General features: G+C 37.2%; 2 protein-coding genes across 3 annotated transcripts; both read right to left on the bottom strand.

The window, feature by feature from the left end:
- Positions 1 to 6,082, bottom strand: LOC127979335 (cartilage matrix protein-like). 2 transcript variants are annotated; one of them, XM_052584707.1, is made up of 8 exons: positions 5,103 to 6,072; positions 3,246 to 3,592; positions 2,827 to 3,049; positions 2,132 to 2,260; positions 1,175 to 1,579; positions 932 to 1,084; positions 755 to 835; positions 1 to 506 (listed from the first exon to the last, which is right to left on the bottom strand). In XM_052584707.1, the coding sequence occupies exons 1-8, from the start codon at positions 5,182 to 5,184 to the stop codon at positions 457 to 459; spliced, it is 1,470 nt and encodes a 489-aa protein (XP_052440667.1). In that variant the 5' UTR covers positions 5,185 to 6,072; the 3' UTR covers positions 1 to 456. The 2 variants fall into 2 exon arrangements, with proteins under 2 accessions (XP_052440667.1, XP_052440668.1); XM_052584708.1 differs by lacking the exon at positions 2,132 to 2,260 and having other exon boundaries at positions 5,103 to 6,082.
- An 817-nt stretch (positions 6,083 to 6,899) lies between these two features.
- Positions 6,900 to 12,349, bottom strand: LOC127979338 (uncharacterized). Its single transcript, XM_052584710.1, has 7 exons — positions 12,181 to 12,349; positions 11,401 to 11,509; positions 10,242 to 10,318; positions 8,753 to 8,881; positions 8,541 to 8,636; positions 7,318 to 7,410; positions 6,900 to 7,124 (listed from the first exon to the last, which is right to left on the bottom strand). Exons 1-7 carry the CDS (start codon positions 12,247 to 12,249, stop codon positions 7,050 to 7,052), a joined length of 648 nt encoding a protein of 215 aa, XP_052440670.1. The 5' UTR covers positions 12,250 to 12,349; the 3' UTR covers positions 6,900 to 7,049.
- Positions 12,350 to 13,276: the final 927 nt, after the last annotated feature.

Below are 13,276 nucleotides of genomic sequence, written 5' to 3'. Positions count from 1 at the left end.
TAAAATAATATTTTCAGGGCAAAATCTGGGAGAATGGGTTTGAGAAAGGTAGAATGAAAAAGAGCAAAGACAGAATGAAACCTTCTCTGTATTTAATTTACACACCACCTCCGCATAGGGAAGACTTTATTGTCCAGGTTATATGTGAAGACCTTCGCAGGAATATTTTTACTCAACGCACACAGGGTTTTGTTAGAGGGGATGGCTGTTTGAAAATCGACACCTTGAATTGTATTGATTAGTGACCATAATTCAGAGCAAGCTTGGTCAGGTAAACCATGGTCATCATCACAATCAGTGCTCCATCCCCATGGACAATAGTGATGAATGCAGAGGAGCAGAAAAGAATTGAAGTGGAGGAGAGGAACATAAGCATTAGGGTCAAAGGTCACAGGTGGTGTTTTTTACAAAAAAAAGAAAAGAATGGCAGTGTGAGCATTAGATGTTGGTGCTTTCTCAAACAATCTTGTTCTCCAGGGCAGCGATCCTTTTCGTCACAGCTTCCAGTGATGCTGCTGTCAAGGAAATAATGCAATAGTAGCATCCTAACCACTTATGATGGCTTATATATATATCTATTAATTAAACTCACTAAAAATCAGCTGTTAACCAGTATGGTACCATTATATTGTATACACCCTAATTTCTTTACATTTGTTTTTACATTATTGTCTATATTGAATATAGAGCACAATAGGAATTTGTGTAGTAGAATGTTAACCTGAACCACTATGTTCTGGTTAGGAAAGGATATATTTCTTTGTTAACGCCTGTAATGCCTCCTCCACCTTTTTCTGGAACTTGACAATGGACTTACATTCACAGGGATCTTCCACTGCAGGTAACAAGAGAAAAAAACACATTTAGTTCATAAAATGCTAGTTTAAAGGTATATAGTTTAAAGGAACATATTCATCTTGATTTTATTTACCTTGACAAACATTGATTTGCAGCTTCTTGACAATTTGGTTAATAGATTTGAAGTCTGCCGTGTAGAAGTAATGGTCAGTGACAGGTTCAGAGGCGATTATTTTCAGCTCGTCTTCAATAGCATTACCAACGCCCACCGCATACATCTTAAAGCCTACAGCACAGACAAAGCGCACTGTAAAATACTCACAACTCATACACATAGCTTTTTGCATTGCATTTCTGTGTGTGTTTTTTTCCTAACCATTCTCCTTGGCTTTCTTGGCAGCTTCTCCAATGTAGTCTTGTGACCTGCCATCAGTGAAGACAATACCGACCTTTGGCACTCCGGGTCTGGCGCCCTGGTTAGGAGTAAAGCTGGTATCAACCAGGAAACTGATGGCCAGGCCAGTCATGGTTCCCCTCTCCATATAGTCCATCTTTTTCACTGCTTCTTTCAGGGCCTTTTTGTTGTTGTAGCGTCCCAGAGGGAACTCCTGCTTCACAGTGCTGGAATACTGCACCAGTCCCACATGGGTGTTTGTCTCTGACACGTCCAGTTTGTCGATGATCAGGTTGATCCATTTCTTGACCAGCTCGAAGTTCTCTGGTCTCACACTCTTGGAGCCGTCGATCAAGAAGACCACATCTGTGGCCGCGTTACTGCAAGCTGGGATAAGAGAGACAGAGGATGTTTGTGGTAACTCATGAGTTTACAAACTAGGGTCCAGGAACCCCCAGGAGGATTCTGGGGGTCAACAAAAAATTTGAGAGAGAAATGCAAAATTAATTATTAGGGCTTTCAAAGTTAACATGTAATGTGATTTTTGCTACAGTATAACGGAATATGAAAGCCAATTATTTAATTAAGTTTTTTTTTTTTTAAGTAACATTACATTATTCTTTGCTTACAATCCATAAACAGGTCTGTAAATAAATATAAAGCAGTCTTGAAAATGTGTCATTTTAGGGTTAAAAAGCTTAAAATCCTTGTGGGACGCTTGATGTTAAATTATCAGTAAGTCATTTAGTCACATGACAGTAGTTTGCTTATTTTGCTGTTTGGTTAGTAGGCTGTGAAAAACAACATTTCTCTTGGTCATTAAGAATCTGATTCATCTTTAAAGCAGAGGTTTTAAATACAGTACATCAAAAACTGCAAATGCCTGTGAAGTCATTTGCTCACGCCTTTGACACTTACCCAACATTCGTACATACTCACCGCTGCATGATCGGCCGTCGCCCTGGAGTGTAAATCCGTCTCTGCAGGCACACTTGAAAGATCCGGTTGTGCTGATGCAAATGTGCTCACAGTCATGATCGCCTGACATGCATAGGTCCGACACATTCTCTACCATGAATGTAACACACATACACACACCGGGTAGGGGAAGGAAAGGTTAGCAAGGAGAGAATTACTCTATGTGAAGTGGGAACTCAAGAAAATCAATGCGTTTTAACAATCCGCTGCACTGCAAATGAACAGCAAATCTTTAAAACACACAGAAATATGTCAGAGACCCAGACACCTGAGACCTGCAGAAAAATAAAAGTTTAGGTATTAGTCTCAGTGTTGTTTGTCTCAGGCGGCTGTTGCTCTGATCCAGACTTTCTACTGCATTGGTTCTCAACCTTTTAAGTTTTGAAATGTCTGTAATATCAGCAAGCTGAGAACCACTGCACTGCAGTGACTACAATCACATCAGTGGCTACACATGCTTTTACTTCCTCCTCCGGTGGAGCTTCAAGCACAAGGTGGAGATCTACACCTGGAGGTGAGATTAATCATAACATGCCCTATGGCTACTCATGCCCTCTGTTGTTTATACACCTTTAATATCAGCAGCCACGGTGAGGACCGTCTACAGACCTCTTTTCCCTCCCCTTTCTTCCTCTCACCCTCCTCCTTCCTCTTACCACAGAAGGCCTCCTGGAACTTCTTGGTGAGCTTCTCAATCATGCTGTAGCTCTCCACGTAGTCCACGTGATCCTCGAGAGTCTCGCTGGCCATCTGTCTGAGTGTGGTCATGTCCACGCGACCCACTCCAATGGCGAATATCTCAATGCCGGCCTCTCGCGCCCTTGCTGCAGTGTTTTGGATGTTGTCCTGAGGTCTGCCATCGGTCACAATAATGGCCACCTGTGAATGTTTATTAATGACATATTTTACTGAAATGGTCTAAAACTGCTGATTTGCTCACATTATTGTAAATTCATATGTTCCCCAATGTAGCCATTGTGGATGACACAGCGCAACACGCATGTTGCCAAAGAAGAGGCTTAACATTGTTATTGATGCCAATATGGTGGTTTTATGGGATTGTTTGGACTCTGACCTTGCTGATGTCAGGGGATTTGCGTGCTCCCTCGGCTTCACTGAAGGCCACGTTCATGGCAAACTGGATGGCGAGGCCGGTCATGGTACCGGTGGACAGTGGCTCGATCTTAGACACAGCTTTGACGAGCGCTGCTTTGGTTTTGTGGGACTTCAGAGAGACCTCGTTCTTGACTTGACTGGCGTAGTTTACAACGCCCACGCGAGTAGCATCAGGCCCGACGTTCAAACCGTCAATCACTTTGGCCATGAAGACCTTGACCTGTTCGAACTCTGCGGGGCGGACACTTCGAGAGCTGTCGATGATGAACACCACATCAGTGGGCTTGGTGTTACACAAGCCTGCAGCTGGAAAGAGTGAATGAATGAAGAGGTGTTAATATGTGTGAATATAAGGAGGAGAGAAGTCTCTTTGCTCACCAGTGCTCAAAAAACTGTAATATTGTGAAATATTGTTTTAATTGTATTTTATTCCTGTGATGAAAAAGTTGTTTTTATATGAGCTATTAATCAAGGTTTTCAATCAGTGTCACATGATTTTTTTTTTTCAGAATGAAATGTAATGTTTAAAAGAACAGCATTTATTTGAAATGGGAATCTTTTTATAACATTATAAATGTCTTTACTATCACTTATGATTAAATTATAAATATCTTTCAAAAGAACAAAAAATCTTCCTCACCCAAAACTTTTAAACAGTATTTTACATATTGGGTTGAAGGAAAAAACGTGAGAGTGAAAAGCAAGGCTGCAGTCTGCGGGTATTCCAATAAATGTACAGTGTTGGTCCTTCTCATAATAACTTCCATTGATTATACATTCACCCTCAGGTATGCACACACACACACACATATACTCTTGTGCAGTACAGGGCCTCTTTGTGTACAAATGCAATGACATTTGAAACCTTAAAAAGTCATTTTTCTAAAGGACATACAAGTTATGTACAACCATTGGAAACATAACTTTAATTACCCACTATACTGAAGTTCCTCTGGTATTTTTAACACATATATCAATGCAAATGAAACTAACAATTTAATTAAAGATTCTCTAAGCGTAGCTTAAGAACACAGAAAATTATATTTTGCACAAGATAACTTAATGAAATAATTGTAATAATATGAAGAAAAATGTTAGATGAAGAAAATTTTGGCTTCTCCGTGCATGCTTTTTTAGGTCACATATTTGCTTAACATTAATCTCTATCATCCAAACTATTGTGTTAAATAAAAATAAAAAAATGGCAAATATGATGATTCTAAATAAAAATTATGTGATAACTGTCTGTTCTGTCATCATTTACTTACTTTCAAGTTGTTCCAAACCTGTATTAGTTACTTTCTTCTGCTGAACACAAAAGAAGATGTGGTCAAAGAATTCTGAAGAATTTTTGTAACTAAAAAGTTGCTGGTTGCCTTTGACTTCTCTAGCCACATCTTCATTTGTGTTCAGCAGAAGAAAGTAACTAATACAGCTTTGGAACAACTTGAAAGTAATTCATACTGTTTTGGAACAACATGAATGGAGTAAATGATAAAATTTGTATTTTTTGGTGGACTCACCTTTTAAACCAGCTACAGAAAAAATACTATGCTGGTTGACCTGCATTCTTTTGTAGTTATAGTTATTTAGCATGCAGGTCAACCAACACTAACCAGCATCCATTTCAGAGCCTTTTCTGCAAAGGACACAACTACACTGAAGCAGCCAGACTCATTTTTATTCGGATGACATTTGCCCTTCATAACATATTCAAAAACACAACATTATTACAGTTGTTACTGGGTTATTAGTACCCAGTGATAAATTCATGATATTGATGGATCTGTGTTAATGATGCACGCTGTTTTCTTACCCATAGCAGCAGCATTTCTCGGATCCATGGTGGCTTGAGCTCCCAGGATGCATAGCAGCATCACAAACCCCGGCAATGTCATACTGTAATGCGACGTGATTCCTAATGACCTGCTCGACTACCAGAGACAGACTGATTCACAGACAGAGAAATGTGCAGGTTATCAACAAAACACATATTCACAGATACACACTTAAGCTTCTAGACGCCGCCTTCAAATTCTTCTCCCTAAGGTGAACAGACTTTTCTGGGGGGAGGGGGATACCTGCCCCGAAAAACCTAGAGTTTGGGTAGGAAAGACAAACACACCTTGATCTGTGTATATGTTTGTGTAAGGGAAACCGAGTTCATTTGGAGCCCTAGGAGGGGTCTCTAGCTTGGGGTTGAACTCAAATAAACATGAAGATGAATCTGTCTTTTCTGGGCACTTTTCCTCTAAAAATTAATTTCACACACGCAGGAATTTATGCACAGGAATTATGTGGGAAGCCTCCGTGCCTGATCCAACACAGACGGCTCTGTTCTGACTATGTGTACGTGTACGTCTGTGTTTTTCTTCTATATGCACCATGCAGTGTCGGGAAATGCGAGTATCCATGTGAGCACATGTAGGCCTGTGTCTGAGTCTGTGCTTGAGACAAAAGTGTATTACACTGAGCGTGATACAGCATTTCTATTAGAGGTGTATGCCACACTTTCACATGCCAGTACAAAATAGTTAAAGAATTAATATATTATTCTCTGTCACTTGTCAAGTCACTGGCAGACCCCTTTTTAAACCTGCAATATATTACTTCTATGCAACATGAAAGGAGATATTTTAAATAAAAATTAAAATATTAATATTTAAAATATTTAAATATATTTTAAAATTTAATAAAAAATAAATGGTGACCATAGCTGTTAAGAAACCTAAATTTCAGCCAGTTCCTTTCAAAAAGCTATAGTATGCCTTCAAAAGACATGAAACGCCCTGTACAAATTGTATAAAAAAAACTTTAATACTTTTTGTAATTTTGGGCTCGACAGCCATGGTTACAATCCAGTGTCATTTTTTAGCTCAAACATTTTGCTTAACAACCCTTTTTATTTCTCAAATGAGTTTGGAACGACATAGGGGTGAGTAACCCTTTAAAGCTTCTAGTGAAGTATCCAGAAACACTCCGAAAAGAATTCCCCGGTAGTCTGCTGTTTGTCTATGTAAATGAGGTGCGTGTGTTTGTTTTATATACATGTAATGCATAACACAGCAATTAAGGTATCTGAACACATACGGTTTCTCCTGCTTCCATCCATCCACAGCCTGCCTGAAAAAGCCATGTGAAGTATGCCAGTGACATTACAACATTAACATGCTCAAGTCTCCTGGAAAAAAACGAAACTAAAACTTGAGCTCTTTATAATTCATTTTTGAAAAATGTGTAGCTATTGACCAAATTAAGTGGAAACTAAATTATATGAAACAGTTTATATATATGTTAACAAATATTTTAAAAACATTACATGTATTTTGTCATGTATCACTGAAGATTTATGTGTTTGAATTTTATGCAGTTATATCAAGCAAATCAACTGGTTATTACAGGGATTAAATTTCCTGTCTTTGCCTACACAATCAGCTTCAAATTTACCTCAAGTTATCTCATAATCGTATAACCAGAGCTAGCTTCTGGCTTATGATCAAATGATAAGCATGACAGTGATGCATGAGAGAAACGTTACGGTTTAAACTGAATGCCTGCCAGTAAGGACACAATAGTCAAAAACACATAAATTAAAAATTTTGCAAAAAAATTTATTTTGCAAAAGCATAGATGTAAGCATAGCCATGTCTTTTTATGTTGCATGCATGTTAATATGCGTGTTGGTTTAAATCCAACGGTTTTTTTTTGGGGGGTTTTTTTTGCATTTTGCATCATAAATTCATGCCTGAAGCATGCATTCAGTTTAAGCCTCCTGATAGGAAGGGGGGGTGTCTTCTGTTCTCATCTTGAGAGCCTCATCATAAGAAGGCAGCTTCACCTGTTAGTCAAAATCACAACAAATATCCAAATGTTTTATAAACAGTAGACAAATTATTATTATTAAATAACTACATATAGTTGATCTATTTGTCTTAAACAGTCACTCAAAAAACCGGGCAGTGACTTGGAGTTGGAGGTTTATATGTAAAATACAACAGCATTAAAACAAACTCCATTATAAATGCACTCACTGTCACAGTATTTCCAGTGTCAACACTGACGGCAGCCATCCTTTCTGCTTTCAGGGCATAGAAACACCTCATTGACATATGAAGGACATACACCTACACAGAAAACACAGGTATACTAATAAAGCCCAAATGCACCAAATTATTCAAAACATATAAATGAACACACACTCATATGCAAAAACCATCCAGAGGGGAGTTTAATTTCCCTCTACCTTTTCCAAAATCCTTCTCAAGGACAGAACACACTTTATGACTGGCTCCATACATTCATTCCTAAAATCCCCCTTACATTCAGCTTTACAATGTACAAATCAAACCAGCGGCCAAAACAACGCTGTGTGTGAATATAGGTGCATGCATGTTTGCAGGAGTTCATCTCTATAGAACAATTACATGTATCATTTCATATATCTACCAAAAGTATTGGATCAGTAATATTTTAGAAATGTATGCTTTTAATTACAAAAGATTCATTACATTTATCAAAAAAGTGACAACTTAAAGGTGCCCTCGAATATGAAATTGAATTTATCTTGGCATAGTTAAATAAAAAGAGTTCAGCACACGGACATGACATACAGTTAGTCTCAAACTCCATTGTTTTCTCCTCCTTATTTAAATCTCGTTTTTGAAAAACACCCCTGAAAAATATATAATGTTCTAAAAGAAAAATGTATCATGGTAGCCACAATCATTAAATTAAATTAATGCATTTAGCAGACGTTTTTATCCAAAGTAACTTACATTGCATTCAGGCTAACATTTTTTATCTAAGGTGTTGCCTGGGAATCGAACCCACAACCTTGCGCTGCTAACGCAATGCTCTACCACTTGAGCTTGTGGCTCAATACTGGCAAATAACAATAATAATATTGGCAAATAACACAAATAATACAATAATATACAAACAGGGAACAAAACAATTTCATAATAATATATTTTTAACTGTAATTCTATCAAATAAATGCTGCCTTATTTGATCTAATGAATTTTTCTTTTTGAAAGATTAAGTGAAAATTGGTTTATTGATAAAAGTAGTAAATATATAAAAAATATTTTAAAACCTATATTTCAATATATAAAAGTTTTTAAAAATTAAACAAATATATTTCATATATCTAAAACGTATTTTCTGGTTTAAATATAATTTTGAATCCCAGTTTTTCAATGTAGTTTGAGACTTTTGAAGGCAATTATACAGAAATACACACATATATTTATACCTTCAGCAGAACGAACAGCATATAGAGAACTGAGTACGACATTGTGAAGTGGCCAAGTTCCTCCTCATTCAACCGATCGACTCTCTTCAGACTCTTCTGTTAGAGGCATACATGTACATATTAATTGGGTAGAATTATGTTGAAATTGAAAGCTGAATATCCATGCGGTTGTCATGAAGTCAAAATTTCATTTTGTATGTTATGTATCTTACTACAACATGCAGCATGTCTTTGTAGTTGGGGGTCCCTGGCAGACCCCAGGCTCCGTCAAACAGGTACAGAAAACTCAGACTCAGCTCCACAAACATCATCAGCACAAAAGGCAGCACAAACATCGGGCCCTTATACAGAGAGACACAAGTGCTGAATTATATTTCAATCAAACTTTCACACTCCATATGGAAAAAAGGAAGAAATTTGGAGTATGTTTGTTTTCCATGTTATAGACTGATCAGTTTTGAAATGTGTAGTTTGGAGAGAAGGCTAGGATTCCGTGTTTCACCACCTTCATAAATATTGAGACAAGCTCTCTTTCTGGAAGCTGGGTAAATATTGGTGTCGGCTGCAGAGTTGAAAATCTAAGGTGCACACTCGCACACTAAACCCTTGCTAACATGCATAAACATCCAATAAACCAAATAACAGACCAGAATTATTTAAAGGGTTTCACCACACAGATCGTTACATTACAAATTAAGTATGTATATTTATCTTCAGTAGCACAGATTTATCATTGTTCTTGTAAACTCCCCAATGAGTATTTATTAGAGTAAGTTGTTTTCTGTGCTGAATATGGTGTGCATTCAAACAGCACAGGAGTCATAGTATAATAATGGCATAATTATTCCAAGTTAAATGAAATATTTTTGTAAGTAAATTCTATAAACTAATATTTAGTGTGATATAATAATCTTTAGTGTCATGCATGAAACAATCACCATAAAAACCTATAAAATAAATAAAACAAACCGATGAATGTTGAATATAAATTTGATTTCTGTCTAAATTTGGTTTAGCATTGTATTTTACTAGTTTGGTCGGAAAAATGAAACTAACACAGTATGTTCTTGTAATCTGCGGTTTTAAAAAAGCATCTGACAAAACAATCAAAAAAAGATATACTTATTTTTTACTATAGCCTAAAATGGTTTATAATCATTGCATCATGCTTAAGTATGTAACTATCAATTGCAATTCACCTAATTTAATATAAAAAAAAAAATTGAGAGTTAATAAAAATATTTGAAACATTAACTATATATAGATATTTTAATTCCGTGCATAATGCAGTTATGGGGAAGTCTTGGCTTGGTGGTTAGAGAGTTTAACTTTTAACCCTAGGGTTGTGGGTTCGAGTCTTGGGCCGGAAATACCACGACTGAGGTGCCCTTGAGCAAGGCACCGAACCCCCAACTCCTCCCTGGGCACTGCAGTATAAATGGCTGCCCACTGCTCTGTGTGTTCAATGCTGTGTGTGTGCACTTTGGATGGGTTAAATGCAGAGCATGTATTCTGAGTAGGGGTCACTGTACTTGGCTGTATGTATTCTTTGATATATCACTGCTTTTTCTCATAAACCACATTTAATTAATGTATTTCTGTACTGATGTTTTTTTAGACTAATGTGTTTTCCGCCCACATGTCCATTTATTTTTGTTTAGAGTATAGATATTTTTCTGCGAGTGTTAGTGTACAGAGTACCTTGCGTTTAGAGAACAGGACCAGCACAGCAGAGACCGACATCAGAACCAGCGTCAGAATGTTAGTGCTGAAGTCAACTGGAAACAAACAAAGAGAGAGAGAATTTAAATGGCTTTCAATTATTTCTTTATCAACTACTGTTATTTTGATGTTTTTTTATCTTGTGCTAAATGACTTTTATACATATTTAAAGAGGTCCTATTATGCTCCTTGTTTTGGGGGTACTAGAACATGCTCTCATGCTTGGCGGTTCGAAAAATGCCCTATTTTTCACATAATTTACATTATTAAAATACCTTTCCCCCAAGCCTGGCACAAACGGCTCAATTAGTTCCAGGTTTGATGAAGGCCCGCCTCTCGAACTACTAAATGTGTTGTGATTGGTTAGATGTGACTAGGCTGCAACTAGATATGAAATGAAGAAGCTAAACAGTCTGGCAACTATTGTAGTTTGCTTTGCTTTAAAGCTTTACTTGCATCAGCTGGTTTTTCAATTAAACAAAAATGCCCCCGAAACAGAGAATGGGTGACTGAAGGGAAATTCGTGTCTGAGGTTTTGACTGGGTTGTCAGCCATTCTTTAGCAGCTGACCATTAAAGCACAAAGCGGGATCTGTCTGTAGACTAAGAACTGGGGAAAAGCCTCGGCTGGGCAGAACGGTTCACAACAAAGCTGTCATCATGATCCATCACTTTTTTAAACAAACACACTACAGCCAATTATACATGTCAAAAGTGAACCGTCTAATTTGTGATGAGATAAGAAAAGTGTTTTTTTACTCTCCATTTTTAAAGATGCATCTATGCATTTAACAGAGAATAGGTGACACCCATCGAAGTTCTGATTAACCCAGTCACTTATTTTGCAACCATGATCGGCATCCCTACACAACTACATAATGTGTCAAATAAAATAATTTAAGATTTTTCTGTCCTACAAAATATATAATATCCAGTGGGGACCTAAAGTCTGAGGTCAATGACAATCTGCAATTCAAAATGTCATTTAAATATTTAAATATATTAAACCACTTAGATTTCTGAAATGCATTTTTGATACTGATCATGTGAACTCAACATGGGACAAAACCTACTATGAAATTCATAAGAAAAATGTATCTTAAACTTCTCTTTTTAATATCTGAATGAAGTGAACTCACAGACACGCTGGCCCCTGGTGATCTTTGAGTCATGATAGGGGACAGAAAATGCCTCTTTGTCCAATGAAACCATTAGAATGATGTTCACCAATTTCAGCACATTAGCAATCTAGAGAGACGTGCACACACACACACACACACACACACACACACACACACAGAGGGTACAGATTAAATGAATGTGACGGAGTGAATTCATAAAGGTAAATGTGTGTCTCAGTGTGTGCATATTCTGGCAGCTAGTGTGTTTGGTCTCTCTTCTCAGAGCCAACACCAACAGAACAAGTTACACAAGAACAGCAGTTCATTCAGAAAAACCCGTAAATGACATAACATAACCTCACCAAGATATTCTATGGAAGCTTAAATACAGTCCGGTAGACAGAGTGTTTCCTGTAAACTTATTTATTCCTAAACTGATGATGCTCACAGTGGGGTTTAAGTGAGCTGTCTAACATTGTGTCAGAAAGAACAGTCAATATTGAATCTCAATCTGTGCCTCACTGACTGACTTCTAAATGGCGCCAGCTTCCTGTAAATGCACAAACTTCTCCATTAAGTGGATGCACAAGAAACAGTAACAAAATGGGTGTGCTGTCTTGAGTACAAAACCTTAAAATATTTACTCTAGAAAGTATGAAAGTCTGATATGTTATGCTAACAAACGATTACCAAGAGTGGATTGGAACAGGAAGGCAGTAAAGACTCTAACTGTAACTATATAAACACATTGTATACAGCGCCGGTATGTGGTTGTATATGTTTGCATGAAGTTGTTACCAGATATAAGACAGCAAATGAGATGGTCGCAGTGGTGACATGGCAGCAGAGGATGCGTGTTCCAGACATCTTTCTCTTGGTCTCTTTCACACTGACACAATCGAGCTGAAACACTCAGAAACTGACACATAAATCCACCCTGTTACTGATGAACACACACATGAACATGTGAGTTCCTGTGTGGTGGTCAGGGCTTCCTGTATACTCTCCGAGAACTTGATGATGTTTTTGTTATTATCTTAGGCTGATTTGAATGATTTCTCAAATTCAGAGGGTATTTCAGTCTTTATGTTAAATTATTTTCAAAAGGATAGATCACATTCTGATGCATCATGAACACAAGACTACAAATAGATGAAATACTGCCGAGAGGAAATTAACCAACATGCATATTTATGGCCACACACACAACATCAGGCAATGAAACCAAAGTTTTCTTTGAAAACTAAGTGATTGTTCAAAGAAACATAAATATTTCATAGCATTTAATTTATTAATCATAGTATATAGTTGTACTTTTTGCACAAACTATTTTTTAAACTTCCTTTTTGGTGACCACTGAATGAATAGTTCCTCATGAATTCCTCACCTTACATGACCTAAGTTTGCATTTAGAGCATTAAGCATTAAGAGGTCAAACTGAAAAGCAAACATGTCACAGACAATTACTTTTATCTCGCATCATTTCTCACCATTTCTGTAACCAAGCAAAGAGAGGAAGTGGAAGAGAACTAGAGCATGCCTTGCATATGTGTTTGTGGTGTTGGCTTATGATCAAGTTTCTGGCATCTTTTCAAATTATCTTTGCGCAAATACATTTTGAAAAATAATTATAATAATAAATACAAAGTTCTGTCCTGCCCTTAATTGATTCTACTTGAGAGTAGCAGAGTAAGAGAAAGAGAATAAAAGTACATAGTGATGAGAGCAACGAGGAGGTGAGTTGTGACAGAGGAGGACTGAATGCTTCAAATAAACTTTCAAAAAGGCCACAGAAAATTATTGTTCAATCTCTTCAACAGAGATCAGCGCTCTTGTAAAACAGCGCCCCCTTGTGACAAATGCTAGTCTATTTTACAGGCGCTCTCATTTACTT

This window comes from Carassius gibelio, chromosome B19 (genome assembly GCF_023724105.1).
Source record: "Carassius gibelio isolate Cgi1373 ecotype wild population from Czech Republic chromosome B19, carGib1.2-hapl.c, whole genome shotgun sequence".
Lineage (NCBI taxonomy): Eukaryota > Metazoa > Chordata > Actinopteri > Cypriniformes > Cyprinidae > Carassius > Carassius gibelio.
This window is presented reverse-complemented; position numbering and strand designations above follow the sequence as displayed.